General features: G+C 40.0%; 1 protein-coding gene and 1 long non-coding RNA gene across 2 annotated transcripts in view; both read left to right on the top strand.

Moving 5' to 3' along the window:
- The first annotated feature begins 3,055 nt into the window (after positions 1-3,055).
- On the top strand, positions 3,056-7,164 carry LOC145722998 (uncharacterized). Its single transcript, XR_014147670.1, has 2 exons — positions 3,056-3,717; positions 6,222-7,164. It is a non-coding gene; the product is annotated as an uncharacterized LOC145722998 (long non-coding RNA).
- A 9,320-nt stretch (positions 7,165-16,484) lies between these two features.
- Positions 16,485-23,314, top strand: part of GMPS (guanosine monophosphate synthase) — a 67,945-nt gene continuing 61,115 nt past the window's right edge. Inside the window, exon 1 of the mRNA XM_081828340.1 lies at positions 16,485-16,962. Within this exon, the coding sequence (XP_081684466.1) occupies positions 16,936-16,962 (27 nt within the window). The 5' untranslated portion in view covers positions 16,485-16,935. The remainder of the gene's footprint in view (positions 16,963-23,314) is intronic.

The raw sequence follows: 23,314 nt of genomic DNA on the forward strand, positions 1-23,314 counted from the left end.
ATATAATTAGAGAATTTTATATAATTAGAGAATTAGAGAAGAAAAATAAGTTCCATTATTTTTGTAAATAGGATGTATTGGCAAACTGAATCTTTGCTTGTCCAAATGTTGTTGACTTACAGCTTTCATTTTTACTATTTTTTTTTTAAGATTTTATTTATTTATTTGAGAGAGAGAAAGAGATAGAGAGAGAGAGCATGAGAGAGGGGAGGGTCAGAGGGAGAAGCAGACTCCCTGCTGAGCAGGGAGCCGGATGCGGGACTTGATCCAGGGACTCCAGGATCATGACCTGAGCCGAAGGCAGTTGCTTAACCAACTGAGCCACCCAGGTGCCCCTCATTTTTACTATTAAGTTTTCATCAGATTTTATTTATTTGTAAGTAGCTTGTTCTGTCTGGTGTTTGTAAGGTTTTTTTTTTTCCTCTAACTTCTAGATATGTCCTTATTTTTTAAAATCTTAATCCTTCTTGGGTATATTTATCATCTATTGTTGGGTTACATATTATTCCAAATTTTAGCACCTTAAAACAATGATCATTTTATCTCATAATTGCTACTGGTTAGCTGGATGATTCTGGCTAAGTATCTCCAATGAGGTTGCAGTAAAGATGTGAGCTGGGGCTTTAGTCATCTGAATGCTTGGCTGGAGCTGGAGGATCCACTTCCAACATGGCTCAATCACATGGATGTTGGCAGGAGGCCTCAGTTCCTTGTTATGTGAGTCTCTGTAGAGCTGCTTAGGTGTCTTTCTGAAATGGCAACTGGCTTCCCTCAGAGCAAGTGATTTATGGGAAAGAACAAGGAAGAAGTTACAATGCTTTTAAGACACAGTGTCAAGAGTCACATACTTCATCATATTCTATCAATCACAAGCAAGTCACTAAGCCCATCATACCCTCAAGGGAAGGACAATAAAGTTTTACTTCTTGAAGGGAGGAATGTCAAAGAACTTGTAGATATACTTTAAAATTGTCATACTGGGAATCAGTGAATTATTTCAATCTGAATATAAAAATCTTTTCTCAAGGTCAGGGAAGTATTCTATTATTTTAAGAATTACATGTAATTTTTATTTCTATATGCAGATTTTAAAGGGTTTTTAAATTGAGAAGTTCTCATTGAAGGAAATAGTGCAGCTCTGGCTAAACTCAGGTGAAGGTGCCAATGGAAGGGTATTGGTGTATTATAAATCTCATATATGTACCACACCAACCATGACAGTACTTTGGTCATCCTGCCTTTCCGATATTCAAAACAAACCTCAGTAACTCATCATTTTTAAAAGCCCAGTTAACTTACCAGGAGTCCAGGACACAGGAGTCGACACTGGCTAAAAGTTTCTAAACTAAAACTTGTGATCATACTGACTATGACACAACTAAGAAAATCAACAGACTAATAAAAATTTGTTATCTAAAATCACTCAAAACAATTGCCCTTGACTTTTTACAGGCCAGATGAGAGAGTCCATACACTAGCTAATATATCTTGTACCCATCAAAAGAAGGTGAAACAATTAGTCAATTTTTTAAAAGGCCATTTGGTTAAAGTTGATCAAATTGATCCTTGATATTTATTCTCAAGTTAGGTGCAGAATGACTAAAAAATTAAATACAAAATGGTTTCCAAATGTCTCATGATATTTATGATTGTCTTCATTCTTTATGCCTTTCCCCATCATCTGCCAGAGTTTTGTTTTTGATTTTGTTTTTGTTTTTTTTAAGTAAGCTTTACACCCAACATGGGGCTTGAACTTAGAACTCTGAGATCAAGAGTTGCATGCTCTACCGACTGAGCTAGTTAGGTGCCCCATGCCAGACATGTAAATATTGCTACATGTCTACCCAGAGCTGACATTCAAAAAGAGACCATCTCCTTTTCAGTCAAGTGCTCTCCTATCCTATTTCGACCAAAAGGAGGTTGGAGGTGAGGGACGGGTCAGGAAATTCTGATATGGAATATGGGGTAATCTTGGTTTAACTAACGTGTAAGTAACAATGTAATGCTGGTCATACATAATATATTCTCCATATTTAAACTCTCAAGGCTTTCTGGAGGATCCATAAATAACTGAAATTGATTTCCTTGAACCTGATGTGGCAGTTTTAAAACATAGCTTCCAAAGTCTTTATCACTTTATCACTTCTCCCTTTGAGAGGTGGAGACTGTGTCCCTTCCCTGGAATCTAGGCTCTCCCACTGACCAACAGAATACAGCTGAGATGATGCTGAACTAATTTCCAGGTCCAGGTGTTAAGAATCTGGCAGTTTCCACTTACTGTCTCTTGAGACAATCTCTTTTGGAACTGAGTACTATGCACTAAGGGTAGAACTATTTGGAAAGGAACTAAGGCCCATGGCTCTCATTGCTGGCTGAGCTGCCAGTCAGCAGCACCAACTTGGTTGCCCTGTGTGAGCTACATTGGAAGTGAATCCTCCAGTCGCAAGTTAAGCTCTGCTTGCTGATGCCACATGGAGCAGAAATAAGTCTTCACTGCTAAGCCATGCTCAGATCGTTGTTTCTTTCTCAGAAGACCTCATGGTAGTCTCATGGGACAGACTGAAACACTTCCCTGCCAACTGAGGCATGCTCTCCCACTAGGCTCTCAGGGTACCTCAGCAAATGTGGAGCAACTCTCACCGTGAAAACAAGACTGGCACTGCATGGGACCTTTAGCCACTACTATTACGAACAGCTGTTCCTTTTGAATACTCAATGCCCTTTAGTCACTTCTGGTAATATCATTCTTTTTCCTGGTCTTCTCTGATTGAGGTGTTCTGGTGAAGCTGGTGAAGCTGCCAAACACAAACCCTTCCTGGTGGTAGCTACAATCCCTTCTTGCTTTCAATTGCTCCACTCCATACTTTCCCATTCTCCATTGCAGATGCCTGAATGACCAGAAGGGTGAACACAGGGTCAGTTCTAGGCCTATCAGAGTCCACTGTATGGATTTGCTAAAATTTACCAACCAGTCTCATATTGATGATACGGTCCATTTAGGTTCTTTCTAGTTTGATGGTTTGTTTTCACTATCCCTCTCCATATATATATATACATACACACATATATTTTAGAAGTAAAATTTCTGGGTGAAATGTATATTTAAAATGTGATAATAGGGGCGCCTGGGCGGCTCAGTCCTTAAGCGTCTGCCTTCAGCTCAGGTCCTGATTCCAGGGTCCTGGGATAGAGCTCCACGGGAAGCCTGCTTCTCCCTCTCCCGCTCCTGCTTGTGTTTCCTCTCTGGCTGTCTCTCTCTCTGTCAAATAAAATCTTAAAAAAAAATTAAAAAAAAAAAGTGATAATATTGTCAATAGCCCTACAAAAATTTTTTGTGCCAGTTTACACTGTTTAACTGTGATTAATCATGTCTGCTTGCCCGCATTAACCCTTTATGTGTCAAATTTGTCAGTCTACACCAATATGACAAGTACAAATATGTGATGTTATTTTAGTTTGTATTCTTTTAATGATAAAAGCATATGTTCACATTTATTATATGTATACATATTTTTAAAAATTTCATTTTTAAAATTTCATTTATTTTTCCTGCAATTTGAGGCTGAAGCTCTCAAAAATAAGATATGAATTACATCAGAAAAGTTCTGAATGGATAAAGAAGATGTGGTTCATATATACAATGGAATATTATTCAGCTATCAGAAAGGATGAATACCATTTACACTGACATGGAGGAACTCTAGGGTATTATGCTGAGTGAAGTAAGTGAATCAGAGAAAGACAATTATTATATGGTTTCACTCATGTGGAATATAAGAAATAGTGCAGAGGATCATAGGGGAAGGTAGGGAAAACAGAATGGAAAGAAATCAGAGAAGGAGATAAACCATGAGAGACTCTTGACTCTGGGAAACAAACTGAGGGTTGCAGAAGGGGAGGTGGGTGGGGGGATGGGGTAACTGGGTGATGGGCATGAAGGAGAGCACGTGATGTGATGAGCACAGTATTATACATAACTAATGAATCAATGAACACTGCATCAAAAACTTATGATGTACTGTATGTTGGCTAATTGAATTCAAATTAAAAAAAAAGTTCTTATCACATATGATTATATTATTGTTAGTTAATATCAACCCAGTTTTTGTTCCTTTGCTGGTATCTTGTTTTTCCATTTGGAAGCTTATGGGATTTTCCTTTTCTTAGAGTTCAGAATTTTCACCACGACTGGATTTCTCTCTTAAGTTTTCTCTCATAACTTTCTTTTTTCTTTTTGTTCTACATTATTGGGAACTTCCAAACTAAGTCTTTCAAAGACAACTTGGAATTTTTTTTTTTTTAATTTTTAAGTCATCTCTACACCCAACATGGGGCTCAAACTCACAACCCAAAATCAAGAGTCGCGTGCTCTACCAACTGAGCTAGCCAGGTGCCCTGATAAATTGGAATTGTACAGTTAAAATTTGTGTACTTTGGTAGGGCTCAGGGGAAGGTAGGGATGAATAGGTGGAGCACAGAGGATGTTTAGGGGACTGAAACTGCTCTGTATACGAAAATGGTAATTACTTGTCATAATATATTTGTCCAAACCCAAGAGTCAGCCCTGATGTAAACTATGGACTTTGGGTGGTAATGATGTGTCAATGTAGGTTCATCAGTTGTAACAAATGTACCACTCTGGTGGGGGATGTTGTTAATGGGTGAGGCTATGCATGAGTGGGGACAAGAATATATGGGAAATCTCTGTACTTTCTGCTCAATTTTGCTATGAACCTAAAATAAATTTTAAAAATAAGGCTATTTTAAAATATGTAAATTTTATCTCATTAAAAAGAAGGACTGTAGAAAATTATTTGCATGGGGATTGGGGGTGGTGGAAGCTTGCTGAATTAAGAACATCAGATTATCAATGACTCAAAACTGATGGGTTTATTGGGGGATCATCTTACCAGTCTGTTTATTTTGTATATATTCAAAATTCTCCGTAACGAAGAAAAACAAACAAAATAAATTGGTTAATAACCATTAATACTTCTTCTATTCGGTCCGTTTCAGAAAACAAAAACAAAAGCAGAGAGAGAAACAGAGTTTTACTGGAAGGATTGATGGCCTCCCAGAATCAGTAAAAGGATGGGGGAACTGGCCTAGCAAAAACACAGGAACTATAGCTCAAGGCTAAACAGAAGGTGTTACAGCTATGGGTTATAGGAAATTTGCCAAAAAAAACTGCTCCTCTGGCAGGCCTTTGATCTCTGAGCTTGAAGTTTTTCCTGGGCTCCGTTACAAAAATGAACACCACCATCTAGTGGCCCTTTCCTACACCTATGTGTGGTTGCAGATTTCTTGACTGGTTTTCCAGCTCACTATCATCTGAATTATATCTTCTATATATCCCTCAGAATTTTTTCATTGCTTTTTTTGGGGGGTGGGGAAACAATCAGGTTTATTGTATAATTTATAGAAGTAAAATTTTACTTTACAGTTCTGTAAGTTTTGATAAATACAAACTGTTTTGACAAATATTTATGTAACCACCACCACAATCAAAATATGGAAGTTTCATCACTCCAAAAAGTCTTTTGCGCTCATTTGAAGACAATCTCTCCACCCATCCTCCAGTCCCCAAGCCCCCACTGATCTGTTTTCTCTCCCTAGTTTTGCTTTTCTAAAATGTCATATAAATAGAATCATATAATATGTAGCCTTTTGAGTCTGACCTCTTTCAGTTAGCAAAGTGCACTGAAATTGTCGCTTGTATTGATAGTTCTCCCCTCTCCTCACCCCCTTTTTGTGTTTTGACTGAGTAGTATTTTGTTGTATGGATGTACCAGCATGTGTTTATTATCCATTCACTAGTCCAAGGACATATGGATTATTTCCAGTTTTGGCAGTTATGAATGAAGTCACTATAAATACTGTGTACAGGTGTTTGTGTAAACATGTTTTCATTTCTCTTGGGCAATTACCTAGAATAGGATTGCTGAGTTGTGTGATATGTGTATATTTTAACTTTCTAAGAAACTGCCAGAATGTTTTCTAAAATGGTTGTGCCATTTTATACTCCAACCAGCAACATTTTTTTTTCTCCTCATGACATCTTACATGGTTTTCCAATATTGCCATGTTTTACTCCTAAATTTTTTCTTCTGTTATTTTGTGGGATTTTTAGAAGATTGGGAAGATGATACCAAAATATTTTAAGTAACATACTATGTTTATTAATTATTTGTAGTGACTAATTTTTGAATTTTTTTTTTAAGATCTTATTTATTTATTTGACAGAGACACATAGAGAGCAGGAACACAAGCATGGGGAGTGGGAGAGGAGAAGCAGGCCTCCCACGGAGCAGGGAGCCCGATGTGGGGCTCGATCCCAGGACCCTGGGATCATGACCTAAGCCGAAGGCAGATGCTTAACAACTGAGCCACCCAGGTGCCCCTAATTTTTGAATTTTATCTCTCCCTTTCATGATTGGGGTCTTGATGTTGTTTGTTTTCATTTTAATTCTGTTTTAGAGAGTCACATATCTGTTATTTTTCTGTAAAAATTTCCCCATATCTTGTCATGTTTTAATGTACATGGTTTTCAAAATAAGGACAGAGTGTACATAATGCTTTAGTGAATCATTTCACAATCATATATTGGGTACTCACAATGTGCTAGTCATGGGACCATATTCTGAAAATAACCAATATTTTTTTATGGTGCTTTAACATTTAAAAAGTGCTTTCATACATATTATTTAATTCTATGAAGGTAAAAAGAAATACAACCACCCACAACCAAACATTCTTTATGTGTGTGTGTGTGTGTGTGTGTGTGTGTGTGTACAGAGAGAAATATGAGAATGAATGATAGGACAGACAAAAGATGAGTTTAACTGGCTAAGAGATGGAGAAAGTTGGAGAAAGAGGTAACAAATGTCTGAGGGGGAGGTTGGGAAGTGGAGAAAGGAAGGACATTCAGTGAATACTAGATTGGGTTACCATGTTTGTCCCACCCTGAAATTCCCTTGGGTATCCTTACAATGTATCTTCACATTTTTTATGGTCTTTGGAAATGCTAATTAACTGGTTACCTACCTTTTCCAACAAGTTATTCCCAGAGAGAGAATTTTACTTTGGGCAACTAACACTACCAATAAGGCAAGAAATCTTAGATAAAACGGGAGTAGGTATGGAAAGGCAAACTTGGTGAAGTCTCTCATTTCAGGAAAAGTGTCTATTCTTGTAACATGTCCTAAGTAAAGTGGGGTCATGCTGCTTTTTTCTAGTCACCTCAAATTTGTGGTATCTTGGTTGAACTGAGGCTCTGAATGCAGCGCTGATTCCTAGGAAGAGGTCAAAATAAAAACATAAAACTATTGGTTACAAATTGAGCTTTGCATTTGTATAAGTATTATTTTTTTTTAAGATTATTTATTTGACAGAGAGAGAGCACAAGTAGGCAGAGTAGCGGGCAGAGGGAGAGGGAGAAGCAGGCTCCCCGTCGAGCAAGGAGCCCGATGCGGGGCTTGATGCGGGACTTGATCCCAGGAGCCTGGGATCATGACCCGAGACGAAGGCAGTTGCTTAACCAACTGAGCCACGCAGGCACCCGCATTTGTATAAGTATTATGATGCCTATTGCCAGAATACTAAATTCATGGATGTTATGTGAATATACCTAAAATTAATATATGCAATTTTAATATATTAATATATGAAATATATGAAAACAGCTTAAAATCCTAAACTTAAAAATTCCATGGAGGGGTGCCTGGTGGCTCAGTCAATTAATCATCTGCTTTCAGCTCAGGTCATGATCCCAGGGTCCTGGGACCCAGCCCTGCACTAGGCTCCCTGCTCAGCATGAAGTCTTCTCCCTCTCCCTTTGCTCCTTCCCCCGCTCATCCTCTCTCTGTCTCTCTCATTAAATAAGTAAAATCTTTTAAAGAAATTAAAAAATTAAAAACTCCATGGGAAGTGTTATCATTACTTGTGCAAAAACAGAAAGCATACTGCATTCAAAACCCGGAGGACTTCATTTTCTTCACCCTCACTGCAAGCTGTTTTATGAGTTACTATGTTTCATTCTTTTATTTTTTATTTTTAATACACAAATACTCCAACAGCAATATTACTCACAACAGCCAAAAGGTGGCAGCCACCCAAATGTCCATGGACAGATGGATGGATAAATAAAATGTGATACATACACACAATAGAGTATTATTCAGCCTTAAAAAGGAAGGAAATCCTGTCTCAGGTTATAGCATGGATGAACCTTGAGGACATTATGCTAAGTGAAATAAACCAGTTATAAAAAGACAAATACTGTATGATTTCACTTATATGAGGTATCTAAAGCTGTCACATTCGTAGAAATAGAAAATGGAATGGTGGCCACCAGGGCTGAGAGAAGGGGAAATGAAGAATTGTTCAAGTTTTGCAAGATGAAATATAGAGATCTGCTGTACACAATGTGAATATACTTAGCACTACTGAACTGTTCACTTAAAAATGGCTAAGATGGTAAATTTTCCATCACATGTTTTTACCACAATTAAATACATTACATAAACACCCAGTGAATTTATACCCATGAATTTTGTAAAGGAATACCAGTTAAAAAAATCCATCAAAATTATAGCACTGCAAACAGATGGAAGAAACAGTGGTAATAGGGCCATTACTGTTTTAATATATACCCAGTGATAATTGTGGCTTTAAAGATTATTTGGCAAAGTGTATTTTGAATGCTTAATGAACAATGAAAAGGCTAGAGCCAGTTGGCCTGGTTTGAATCTCAGTCCTCTGGTTTACTGGCTGTATAACCTTATGCTAGTTAATTTCTCTCTCAGTTTTCTCAATCATGAAAAGATGCCGAGGGGATAATGATAGTACCCATGTCATAAGACCATTGTATTAAATGTGCTCATATATGTAATAATTTACAATAGTGCCTTGGCACATGAAGTGTTCTATCAGGTTTATTCAATGGTCTTCTGCTTCAATAAAACAGGATATTTAAAAATAGGAATGTATCATATATGGGTGGTTATTTTTATCATATAATTATCTATTCTTTTATGAAAGGATTAACTGCAAGATTTTTAAAAAAGATTTATTAATTTATTTATTTGAGAGAGAGTGAGAGAGCAAGAGAGAGCACACAGAGGGAGAGGGAGAAACAAACGCCCCGCTGAGCAGGGAGCCTGATGCAGGGCCCGATACCACGCCCCCGAGATCATGACCTGAGCTGAAGGCAGAGGCTTAACTGACTAAGCCACCCAGGCACCTCTAACTGCAAGATTTTTAAACAATGAGATTTTATGGTGTATATTATCTTTTAAAATTTTGACGTGATTTCAAACTTATAGAAAGTTGCAATAACTGTACAAAGAGCTCCCATATACCCTTCACTTACAGAGGGCCTTCAAGTTTTTCCCATTATCCTATGATACCCTTTATAGCAAGAGGATTCAATCCAGGAGGATGTATTTACTCAGCTATCATATCTCTACTCTCCTTCAATCTCAAACAGTTCCTTAGCCCTCCTGTGACCTTCATTTTCTAAGATTACTGTGCTAATTGTATTTTTCTGAGCATTGCACCACATTTCCAGTTCCACATGCTCTTCTAGAATTCTGTCATCTAATCTAGACAAACCCTGTGCCTCGGTTCATGAACAGAATATAGAGAAGTGGACCTGTGTAACTTATGAGGCTAGGTTAGAAAGGCCATACAACTTCTACCTGGCTCTCTTTCACACCCAGACACATATACACACTCCCTGGGATTCCTGAGCTGACATATAGAAAAATCCAGTTACCCTGAGGCTGTGGTGATGAAGAGACCATAGAGAAGTAGACATGTCAGAGGAGCTGCAGCTGTTCCAACCCTCAGCTGTATGAGTCTTCCAGATCAGGTGTCATTCATGTGAGTGCAAAAGTCTTCACATGATTCTAGCTCCCAGCCTTTGAGCCACTCTAGGTGAGGCCTAGTGGAGCCAGGCTCTGGGCTGGACCAGCTGACAGCTTAGAACTGAGAAGAGCTATCCCTGCTGAACCTTGTCCAAATTGTAGCAAAATAGTGTTGTTTTAAGCCACTAGGTTTTAGGGTGTTTGTTACAAACCAGTAGATAACTGGAACAATTGTAGACCTGTTATTTTGTGGAATGTTCCTCCATTTGGGTTTGCCTGATGTTTACTCACAGTTGGGTTATATATTAGGCAAGACCACTGAAGTAATTCTGTGCTTGGCTCACTGCATCCATCAGATAATGTATGATGTTGATTTGTTCCACTACTGTTGATGTTAACTTGGATCACTTGAATAAGGATGTGCCTTCAGGTTTCTCCACAATAAAATTACTCTTTTTTTCATGTATGATTATTTTGTAGAGAGATACTCTGAGACAATGTAAATAAAACCTGTTCTTGATCCATCTTTCATCTGTAAGTTTTGCCATCCATTGATGTTTCTTGCCTGAATTTATTATTTCTATGAGGGTTGCAAAATGATGATTTTATAATTCAATTATTCTTTTGACTTTTATTAGTTGACATTGTATTACAAGGAAGGGTTTTCTATTTAATCATCCATTTATTTATATCATCAAAGATTGATGGGCCCCTAATCTAATCAGTGGATGTGATTTGTTTACCATCACTTTTATTTTGATATATTATCCCAGATTTGGCTAGTAAAAGTCCTTTCAAACTGACTTATGTATCCCTCTGACATGTCCCCATTCTTCTCTGAATACTTCCTTACTTCCTGGCCCAAAAAGATGTTCCTGGTCATCCTGTCCCTGCTTTGCCCCCGAAATCAGCCTTTTCTCCAAGAAAACATGGTTCCTCTTGTTGGAGAATAGTATTTAGAAACAGTATCTGGTGGCTTCTCGGGCTTTTCTGTGGACAGAGACAAATAAATACAGTAGAGGGTAGTGAGTACTAATGAAAGGGAAAGGGATGTGGGAGGGAGCACAAAAAAGGAAAAGAGATCTAACCTAAGGCTTAAGAATTTTGGGGAGGGGAACAGAAATATTCTAGACAGAAGATATTTATGTGCAAAAGGCCTGAGTCAAGAGAGAATATGTCATGTTTAAGGAACTAAAGCAGTATGGCTAGAGTAGAGTGAGGGGGCAGCAGTAAGAGAGCAGGAAACAAGGTAAACAGGGGATAGCCAAATCTCAAGACAAGGACCAAATGAACAATGTTAAAAGTTTTAACTTTATCCTGAGAGCAACGGAGAATTATTAAGAAGATTCCAAGCAAGAGATATATGATCAAAAATCATTTTTTAAAAGATTTTATTTATTTATTTGAGAAAGAGTGAGACAGCATGAGCAGGAGGGGCAGAGAGGGAGGGAGAGAGAGAATCTTAAGCAGACTCCACACAGCATGGAGCCCAATGCAGGGCTTGATCCCATGACCCTGAGATCATGACCTGAGCCGAAACAAAGACTCAGATGCTTAACTGACTGAGCCACCCAGGTGCCCCCCAAAATCATTTTAGAACAGTTGTCTTCAATTAAAAAAGAAACAATTCACATACCATCCTAAAAGGATTTTGAAATACTATATACTTCCTCCCACATTGGGATTAAGTTGGCATCTAATATTTTTTATAAGCTTTAAAGTTAATTTTTTTAATGGGAAGTTTAAAATATTTTACAGTTTGAAAGATGAAATGACCTTAGATTATACCTGAAGTATTTTATGATATGATACTCACCAAATCTGAAAAGTCATGTGAAATTTCTATCTGTGGATTTTATCAAATGTTATCTAAAAAATGTGTTGGTCTCAGAAACCACAAAATTACATTAATAAATATCAACATCACTAGTCTATATTGCCTAAGTTGTTCTGAATAGGGCAATTTTCACCCTTAACAAAACTACGTATGAGACAGGTAAAGGACTTACAGGTTTAAGATTATTCAACTACTCATTAAGAGAGGTTTCCAGACTTCCCCTTTTGCCAAAGATGCAGTAACAGGAACTGGATTTACCCTCTTGTTGAAACAACAACAATAACAACAACAAAAATCAGACAAAATATATGAAACAATGGTTTTGAAATACTGAATATCAAGCATTAAAGGACAGAGATGAGCCCTTCAATTGCCCCAGCTTACTGGCTTGAGAATCTCTATAGACATAAACTTAACAGTATTAATAAACACATTAAATATAAATGGTCTAAATACTCCAATTAAAAGAAATTGGCAGATCAGACAAAAAAGCAAGATCCAATTATTTGCTGCATGTAGAAAAACACTTTAAGACATAACATAAATGCAGAAACAGGTTAAACAGTTGCAAAAGCTATATCATACGAATAACCAGTCAAGAAAGCAGGCATACTATTTTATTTTATTTTTATTTCTTTTTTAAAGTAAGTTCTAGGCCCAACGTGACACTTGAACCTCCAGACCTTGAGATCAAGAGTCGCATGCTCTACCAACTGAGCCAGCCAGGCACCCCAGGCGTGCTATTTTAATATTGGACAAATGTCAGAGTAAAGAATATTACCAGGGATACAAAATGTCATTTCATAATGAGAAAGTGATCAATAACAATTCTAAACATTTATGACCCTAATAACAGAGTTTCAAAATACAAGAAACAAAAACTGATAGAACTGTAAGAAGTTGATAAAATCACAATTAAAGAGATTTTAGAACCCCTCTCTCAATAACTGATAGAATAAATGAACAGAAAATCATCAAGAATATAATAGTCTTGGGGAGCCTGGGTAGCTCAGTCGTTAAGCGTCTGCCTTCGGCTCAGGTCACGATCCCAGGGTCCTGGGATCGAGCCCCACATCGGGCTCCCTGCTCAGGGGGGAGTCTGCTTCTCCCTCTCGCACTCTCCCTGCTTGTGTTCCCTCTCTGTCTCTCTCTCTCTGTCAAATAAATAAATAAAATCTTTAAAAAAAAAAAAGAATATAATAGTCTTGAACAATATTATCAATCAACTTGACCTATTTGCCATATATAGAACACTCCACACAACAGCAGAATACACATTCTCCTTTTCAAGTACACACAGAGCATTCACCGAGATCGACTATATTCTAAGCCATAAAACAAACCTCAATACATTTAAAAGGATTTAAATCATACGAAATATATTCTATGATCACAATGGAATTAACTTAGAAACCAATAACAGAAAGAGCTCTGAAAAATCCTCAAATATTTGGAAATGGAATAACATGCTTTTACATAACTCATCGGTCAAAGAAGAAATCAAAAAGAGAAATTAGACACTGTTTAGAACCAAATGGAAATGAAAATATGATATATCAGAATTTGTGGGATATCAGTAAAGTAGTTCTTAGGGGGAAATTTATAGAGCTAAATACCTATATTAGAAAAGAAGAAAGATCTCAAATTGATGATCTCAGATTCCAACTTAAAAAACTAGAAAAAGAGCAAACTAAACACAAAGTAAGAAGAAAGGAAATAAAAAAGACTAAAGTGGAAATCAATGAAACAGCAGAAAAGCAATAAATTAAACTAAGAGCTGTTCTTTGAGAGGATCAATAAAATTGGCAAACTTTTTTCTAGCCAGACTGTTGAGGAAAAACAGAAAACAAAATTACCAATATCAGGAATGAGAAATTTGATATCACTACAGAGTCTAGATATTAAAATGATAAGAGAATATTATGAATAACACTCTGTCTATGAATTTGACAACTTAGACAAAACTGACAAATTCTTTGAAAGACACAAATTGCCAAAGCTCAGTCAAGAAAAAATAGATAACCTGAAGGGCCCTATATCTTTTAAAAATTTACTTGGTAGTTAAAAACCTTATTACAAAGATAACTTTAGGCTCAGATGTCCTCATTGGTGAATTGTACCTGACATTTAAGAAAGAAATAACACCAATTCTATACCAACTCTTCTGGAAAGAATAATACTACACAAACTTTCAACTTTATTCTCTGAGGCCAGCATTACCCTGATACCAAATCCAGTTAAAGACATTACAAGAAAATGGCCAGTTAATATTCCTCATTAATAGAGATGCAAAAATTTGAAAGCAAGAGTTAACAAATCACATCCAATATATAAAAAGGAAAATGTATGGGGGTGCCTGGGTGGCTCAGTTGGTTGAGCATCTGACTCTTGGTTTTGGCTCAGGTCATGATCTCAGGGCTATGACACTGGACCATGTCAGGCTCTACACTCAGTGGGGAGTCTGCTTGAGGATTCTCTCCCTCTGCCCTTCCCCCCACTCACTTGCGCACATGCTCGTGCTTGCATGCAGGTCCTCTCTTCCTCTCTCTAAAATAAATACATCTTAAAAAACGAAGAGGAAAATATATCATGATTACTTGAAGCTTATTCCAAGAATATAGGGCTGGTTTGACATTTAAAAATTAACCAATCAATGTAATCTACCACATTAACAAACTGAAAAAAGAAAAACCATATAATAATGTCAACAGACACATCATAAAAAGCATTTGACAACATCCATTCCTGATCAAAACTCTCAGCAAAACGGGGATAGAGGAGAACTTCCTCAACTTGATAAAGGGAATCTATGAAAAACCTACAGCTTATGGATGAAAGACTGAATGTTTTCTCTCTAATATCATGGTTTCAGTGATATTGGGCACAGAAATTTGGGAAGTTTTGTTTTGGACTTGTTGAGTTTAGGGCCCAACATACCACTGAATATCTAATTGGGGATGTGCAGAGCGATATGGATCTGGAGCTCAGAGGAAAGAGCTGTCATAGAGCCTATTAAAGGACATTTTAAAACTAGTTTTGATTTTTTTAAAGATTGTATTTATTTATTTGACAGAGAGAGACACAGCGAGAGAGGGAACACAAGCAGGGGGGTGGGAGAGGGAGAAGCAGAAGGCAGACGCTTAACAACTGAGCCACCCAGGCGCCCCAAAACTAGTTTTGATTTTTAAACAAGTACCCCAAAGAAACACAAGTGAAGAGTAAGAAGAGAAGAGGGTAGGGAACGGAAATATTGAAGAAAAGCAACACTTAAGCTTCCTCCTGTAGGATAGATACAGAAAGAGTGGCAAGAAAAGGTGACTGAAACAGTGTCAACTATCATAGGAAAAAAAAGACCAAGAACAATCTTACAGGTGAAAAGACACCTCTACGATACACTGTAAGAGAAATCCAGTTTCAAGAATGAGGGAGGGGTCAATAGAGTCAAAATTTGCAGAAGAACTTTAGATATAAGGATCCTGGTACCTTAGCCATAAGCACAGGTGACCACTAGAATATATTTAATATAGGTATTATCCAGTACAGATGGGCTTTAGCCAATCCTAACGCTGGCACATCACATTCCGTTCCATTTCATTCTGGGTGGATAATGATGTAAGCTGAGACTCTCCTATTGGTTACTACACTGTTCTCTTGATTGCTCATACAGACCTACCAAGAGAGCACAGTATCCATGGCTTTAGAAAGTTCAAGTATCCGTTTTTCAACCCCAAAAAGGGTAAGTGAAATACTTTCATTGACTCAGGGGTCCGCTAGGATTTTGGGCCTTTTGTTCCCGATAGTAATAAACTGTCTATCTTTTCCCAGATCAGGTACCCCCTACCTCCTATTCCGAGAGGCAGAGAGGCACATCACCTCACTGAGCCTCAATTTTCTTTATTCGTAAAAAGTGGGTAAGAACATAAATCCTACCTCACTACTTTCGTGAAATAGCTTAGAATAAAATGAGTTTTTGTAAGTCAGGGTTGTCTTACTCTGTCTCCTTGATACCCGGAGCCTGACACATAGCATGAGCTCAGCAAATGGCTGTATCGTAGTAACTGAATATTTGTTAAAAGGCTTTGTGAATCTGGAAGCTGTTCCAAGTGTTATTTATTCTCCAACCGCGATTTAGGTTCCCAGGTCACCAAAGTAATACCTCATCTTGCCGGTTGTCAAGGAGTAGCTGGAAGAACTGTAGCCCCTTCCCCACAAACCATCTAAATAAAAACATAGGGTGCTGTGCAAACAGAGCTTCATGGCCAGTGCCCTGGCCCAGCATCCCACCAGACTGCCGCTCCCAAACCTCCTCCTTATGGAAATTCTGTACCCGCTGTAGAACTTCTGCGGACCTATGTGATCAAATCTCACTTTGACGTCCCTTGAGATGTCACGACGAAATTCTTCACAGTAGCCTTGGCTGACCCCGTGCCCCACAACCTGACATGAGACCGCGCCAATGGCTAGGACCCAGCTCTCCGGAGACTTCCTACTCCGCTCCCCCAGCCTCTCACAGTGGTTGAAGGCCGCCGGCCGGCAAGCCTACTGCAAGCTCTCGGAGGCTCGGGTTTTTCTCAGAGGTGGGCCTTCACGGCGAGGAGGGGCCGACCGCCTCGGGCTCCTCCTCCTCCCAAGGCCGGTTGCCCGGTGCGGGGGCGGGACGGGAGCCGGGCTGTTAGTTGCGGGCTCCTCCCCCCCAAGGGAGGACCAGAGGGGGCGGAGGCGGGTCAGGTTCCTACTGGGGGGCGGGCTTTGGCGGCGGAGGCGGGGCCGGGCGCCGCAGTCCCTTCTTCCCGTGGACCCGCGGGCGGGAGAAGCTGCGGGTTTCTTTTCCCGGAGGCGGACCTGGGCGGTGGGAACGGACCTGGGGGGCGGGGCCGGACACCGAAGGCCCCTCCTCCCCAGGCGGGCTTATTTGGCGGCGGGGTCTTCTGCCAGGTGTCCGCGGTTTGGCTGCCTAGCCGAACGGGCTCTGGCTCCTCCCAGTGGCCGGCCGGGGCGGAAGCAGGAGGCGGGGGCAGCGTGCGCGCTGCTGGTCTCCTCACCCGCGGCGCTGGGGCCCGCGCTCCGCGGCTGCTGCTAGATTCGGCGCCTCGCAGTCGGCCAGCTCCTCTCCGCGCCCGCCCGCTTCTAGACCAGGCCTCCTCCTCCAGCCCCAGCCCGCGGCGTCGACCCCGCCGGCCCTCTCCCGCCCCGTCTCATACTGTGGCCGCCGCTGCCGCGACCCCGGCCCCGATGGCTCTGTGCAACGGAGACTCCAAGGTCAGTCTTTGGCGTGGGGCTCCCTGCCTCGCCGCTTCTGGGAGCAGGCGAGGCTCCGGGGCCAGGGAACCACCGCTCGACCCTCCTCCCCCCAGCCCGTCTGCGCAGCCCTGCGGCCCGGGCAGCTGCGCGTCGGAGAGTCCCCGGTCGGGGCCTGTGGCATGTTTTCTCCTCGGGAGCGGCAGGTGCTTTGTTGATTTTTGTCTTCGTGTCGGGGTTTCTGCGCCCGCCGGTCTCCGGGCGTCGGGGAGGGCGTCAGCTCCCCGCGGCCACGCCGCTGGCCCTCGCCTCCCCCGCTCCGCTGTGGGGCTCGGAGCCCGAGGAGCGTGGCCGGAGGGTGGAGGTAGGGAGGCAAGCGGGTGTGTGTGTTTGCTTCCTCAGCCCTCACCCCCGTCCCTTCGGGAGGCTGGGGGCCTTTTGTGGACCTCCTGGGGCCCGCGGAAGGCAAGGCAGGGTCGGGGCCTCGCGTGCGGCGTTCAAGCTGTGCTGGCCTCCAGTCTTCCCGCCTCCCCATTTCCCGCCTGTCCTCGGTGAGGCCCTCCCCGTTCCCCAGCGCCGGCCTTGGGGTCCGCGGCGGCGAGGCCGGCCCTCCGCGAGGCCGCGTGATTGCAGTCCTCCTTCCTCCCCACCCCCCGTCCCCAGGTCAGGGCCGGTGACCCGAGGGTCGTTCGCTCCGCTGCCCTCCCCCCCATCCTTCTCCGAGGGCTGGAGCGTGGGTCTAACCCCGCCCCTAGTCGCTGGCCGCTGCTTTTGCACGTTTGTTTGCGGTGGATCCGCTCCCCGCGGTGGGGAGCCCTCTCCGGGACGCGAGCCGCGGCCACCGCGTCCGAGGGCTGGGGAAGTGGGGAATCCCGCGGTGTTGGAGAAGTTGCTAACTTGATGTGGGGAGAGCACGTTTGGGTCGCCGCTGCGCTTCTCGTCGCCTCCAACTCACTTTTTCTTTAGACCCTCCTCTTTCGTCTCGCTTCTGAATTGAGCACCTTCGCGTTCACTTCTGTATTAAAATTTTCGTTGGCTTGGAGTTTTCAGGCCCTCACAAAGTCGCTTTTGTCAGCGATAAAGTGCATAGTTTTGAATTGGCGATTAACTTGAGCAAGATGTATCTCCTATACACTGTTTAGAGCCTGGCTTTAAGAAATTACTTCATTAAATTTTATTCATGTGTATGGGATTTTAAAAGTCAGGTGGGAATTGGTGTTCTAAGTCAGATAGTAGTGCCTCATGCAGGTGGTATTCTCTTTCAAAGGTGGTGTCTAAGTGTCACATATTAGTAGTAGGTCCTCTCCTACTAATGATTGCCTAGTACCACCTAAACATTAAAATACTATTTGTTGAACAAATGAGGAAAGATGATAAGGTAGCGATATGTTCTTTTAAACCGAGAAAACTAATGCGTAGACAATGTGAAACTCTTTTCTCGGGACTCTAAAGGGGAATGAAGACAGTCGAACTTGTTTTTGACCTCAGAAGCTAATATAAACCTCATTGTGCAGCTCTTTTCTGTACATTAGCTCACTTGCAAAGCATTTTTCTGTTTTGAGACTGATAACTTATCTTTGTGCGGGTAGAGGAAATGACCACTAATAGGAGGACTTAAACCTAATTTCAGACTTTGAAAGATATGTGGTGATTTGAGAAGAGTATTTTCACAAAATTAACTGGCAGCAGAAAGTTCAAGACTCAGTTTCCAAATTTGTGTCTTAGGTGTATAGAGCATACATTTTTTTTTTTAAAGATTTTATTTATTTGAGAGAGAGAGAATGAGAGAGAGCACATGAGAGGGGGGAGGGTCAGAGGGAGAAGCAGACTCCCTGCTGCGGGACTCGATCCCGGGACTCCAGGATCACGACCTGAGCCGAAGGCAGTCGCTTAACCAACTGAGCCACCCAGGCGCCCGAGCATACATTTTTTTTTTCCTAGTTGATATTTTTGTTTTGTTTAACTTGCATTTTAAGGATAGTCTCAATCAATTTGATATATTTTTGAATATTTGAGCCTCAAGTGAATTGCTGATTAATTTTATTTCAAGGTCCTTTAAAAACATACTCAAGGATGTGTGTTTGTGTGTGTGTGTGTTTGGAGTAACAATTAGATGTGAACTGAATTGGAAGCACTTTCAGGAGGAACCATCAGGGAAATAACATATTTCATCAAATCTATTATTATTTCATGTACTCTTAAGGAGGAAAAAACTCCCTACAGTTAAATGGTGATATGTCATTGATTATAAGAAACATTTCAAGTAAAGAGATGTGTAAACTTGGGATAATATGCATAATAAATTAGGTGAAATAAGGTATGTCTAAGAGGTCCACCTGGAAATCTGAGTAGGCATCTCTTTTCCATAGTTTACCACTGAACCACCCTTCCCTCTGGAGTGAAATACAAGTTCTGTACCCAAGCTTACTTTGTTACACCTATTGTGACTCTTGACAGTTTAGTGTAAATCCTGGTTCATAAATTAAAGTGGGAGGAAAGAGCTGATTTTGATTCCTATTCTGGTACATTTCAATTTGTATCAGGATTTTCTAAAATGACATTTTTGCATGATAGAAATTAGGGAGAGACCTAACATCTATAAAAACATTTGGGCTGATTAACTATCCAAAGCAGAGGTTATTGTTTTCTTATTTAAGGAGTTGATATAATGTCTTTAAGAAGTTAAGATCTTATATAATGGTTTATTTAAAAACTTTTTTTTACCGCTACTCAATGTTATATATGAATACTATAAAGGTCAAGTATCAGACATAGTAACTATTTTCTGTTTTATTAAGGCAGGATTATCAGAATATTGTTCTTTGGGCTACTTGTGAAATTTCCCACTTTTTGGCCTTACCTAACCCTCACATTCTTGGTTGGAGCAGAAGTGGGACCTGCTCCATCACCTTACCTAGATGTTGACTAGGGTAAATGATATTTGAATTAAAGGTGTTTTATACATTGATTGTGATATAGAATCTTTAATGACCTCTACTGTTAAAATTTTAAATTTGGCATTTTTAAATTTAAGGTTTTTGGGGGGGGGCACCTGGGTGGCTCAGTCGTTAAGCATCTGCCTTCAGCTCAGGCCATGGTCCCAGGGTCCTGGGATAGAGTCCCGCATCGGGCCCCCTGCTCAGCGGGAAGCCTGCTTCTCCCTCTCCCACTACCCCTGCTTGTGTTCCCTCTCTTGCTGTCTCTCTCTGTCAAATAAATAAATAAAATCTTAAAAAAAAAAGAAATTAAGGTTTTTTTAATAAAACAAGCCAAATTTTATTTTTTTAAAGGTTTTATTTATTTGAGAAAGAGAGACAGAGAAAGTAAGAGAGAGCATGAATGGGGTGAGGGGCAGGGCTGGATCCCAGGATTCTGGGATCATGAGCTGAAGGCAGATGCTTAACCAACTGAGCCACCCAGGTGCCCCTTTAAATTTAAGTTTTTGAATCAGGTTGAAAGATAACAAGATTTTTTTCCTGGGTTGCATTGAGTATTAAACAACTGTCCTTTTATGATAACTCTATAGAACATTTTTTTAAAGGTCAAAGATTTTTTTTTTCCTGCTTCAGATTTTGTTCAGATAATAAGATATTCATCTAGGGCTAGGTTGATTAAGTGTCTGACTCTGATTTTGGCTCAGGTCATGATCTCAGGGTTGTGAGATTGAGCTCACATCGGGCTCTGTGCTGGGGGTGGAGCCTGCTTAAGATTTTCTCTCTTTCTTCCTCACTCCTACCTCCCTCTCTTTCTCCCTCTGCCCCTCAAAAAAGAATCTTCATCTAGAATGAAAGAGCTGTTACAAAAGGAATAGTTTTTATTTCCTGTTCTTAGACTTGGAAGGTTCTGAAATTCCTCCAGGAACTTCAGATAGCCTTGTCTTTTAGCTGGACCAAATGTAGACTTGTCCTATACTTGTTCAAATGTATTTGATACTTTTAAAAGGCCGTTTAATGATTGCTATTCCAAAGGATGCTGTTTAACGTAATGAATACTTATTTGCTATCCAGAAGAATAAAATTTACCTCTGTTATGGTGCTTACAATGTCTTCATGTTTCCTTCTAACCTAGACTCTGTTTAGATGCTCAAAATGAATGAAGTCCTCAGGGCTAAAACATAATTCTGAAGCACTTTGTGAATCAACAGAAAAGTAATCGTTTCATAGGAATTTGAATCTTTGTATAACATGTATAATTCTGAGTTGTGTAGAATACTTTTCTCATGCTTATTGTGGAATAGAGACGTTTCTGTATTTGCTTAAGAATCACAGTGGTTTAAAAAAAATAGTTTTACTATAGTAGTAATGTGGTATTAGTTGGTTTTCTAGTGGTGGATCCTTGCCATGTTTTGAGGACCAAGGAGATGGTTTATATAGTTATGTCCGTACATTCCCTAATACAATACATTATAATGTGATAGGGAGTGAGGTGTTTGGTTATAGTAGTGTGACCTTATAGTCTTTGTCTAAACTGGGGCACTTAAACATAAAAGGAATTGGTAAAAATAAATTGTAATTTCTCTAAAATAAAATATTACCAAACAAAATAAAAAATTTTGGTTTTATACAATATAGTAAATAAATGGCAAAACTCCTGTAGCAAGAATGCTCAAATTACTCTCTTTGGAAATCATGCACGGGAACACACAACATCTCTTTCCTGCATATACTTTACAGATACCTTATTCACATTTCCCACTGACCCAGATGATGGTGGTCTAGAGGTTTGGTGCATCTTGCAAGCTGAGCAATGGCTGTGGCACTCAAGACTGGATAGAGTTAGCTACCCTTAGATGTCCCTGTCCAGGTGTACTTCATTTTATTAGGAAAGGATGTGGAAAAAAAAATGGTATATGAGTGGTTGGCTTGCAGATTGAACCTAAAGTTAGAAGTGAGAACTCTGTGTTCATTGCACCTGTACTCCACAGAACTAGACAAAACCATGGCAGAAGGTGGAAGTATAAAGTGAAAGTGTAACAAACCCATCCTATGTTACTTTAATGCAGTTATTCATAAGAATGTTAAAAAATGAAGACTATGAGATAAATGGGTGGGTGTGGGAATAACAGGTGTAAATTAGGACAGTCCTGGCAAACTGGGCCATATGGTCACTCTAGTTATAGAGCACGTATTGCCCTGAGTTTGGATCTTGATTTCAACAGTGACATCTATTTAAAATTTGGCTAACATTTAATCCTAATGTGTATATTAGAATAATTATTTCTGAGTTAGTAACTATGCTAAGAGTTTATGAAATTCTTAAAAACTGAGTGTCAAATTACTTGTTTTCTAAAAGGTGAGAACCAGCAGTGTTGAAACTGACCAACAGATAAAATCTGCTCTACTCTACCATAACGTTTTCAGGGGATGTTTCCCAAACTTTTAAAGCTGCCTGGACATGCAAAATTCTGATATTCTTGTTTGTCACAGGAGAACAGAATCCTTTTTGTCTCTTAAAACTTACTGAGATCTGTGTAAATTTAAGTCACCTTCACCTTGTCTGTAATTTGGAAAATTAGTTTTAGTAATTCTTATCCTCTGAGTCTCATTATGAATATAAATCTAAGACTCCGGAATTCTAAAATGCTGCTTTGAACAAATTTTGGATGAACAATTCCTAACTAATTTGGGAAAATTTAGATGAATTATAGATAAATCATTGTTTTGATACATTTATTGGTAATAGTGAAACTTTTTATGCTGTAATTTTTTCCCCCTTTAACATTTTATGAAACATTTCAAACTGACAAGCAAGTTGAAATTTTAGTCAGCATTTAGGTGTAAAACCTAGATTCTACTCTTTATTTTTCTTAAAAAATATATATATATATGTTTTTAGGGGCACCTGGGTGGCTCAGTCATTAAGCATCTGCATTCGGCTCGTGGGATTGAGCCCCGCATCGGGCTCCCTGCTCAGCGGGAAGCCTGCTTCTCCCTCTCCCACTCCCCCCTGCTTGTGTTCCTTCTCTCACTTTGTCTCTCTCTGTCAAATAAATAAAATCTTTAAAAAATATATTTTTATAACCACTTTATTGAGATATTCGTATACCATAAGATTGTGCCATATAAAGGGTTCAGTAGTTTTTAGTATACTCACAGATTTGTACAACCATCACCACAGTTAATTTTAGAACATTCTCATCACCCCCAAAAGAAATCCTCTACCTTCTAGCAATCAGTCCTTCTTTCTCCTGGTCTGCCTTTCTCTCCCAACCCTAGACAACTACTAATCTGTTTTGTCTCTATAGATTTGCCCATTCTAAACATTTTATATGACTAGAATCTTACAGTATATAGTCTTTTGGGACTGGCTTCTTTTATTTAGTGTAATGCTTTCAAAGTTCATCTGTCTTGTGGCATGTGTTAAGTACCTTATT

The sequence above is a fragment of the Leptonychotes weddellii genome, chromosome 1 (genome assembly GCF_054177405.1).
Source record: "Leptonychotes weddellii isolate Sample4059 chromosome 1, ASM5417740v2, whole genome shotgun sequence".
NCBI lineage: Eukaryota > Metazoa > Chordata > Mammalia > Carnivora > Phocidae > Leptonychotes > Leptonychotes weddellii.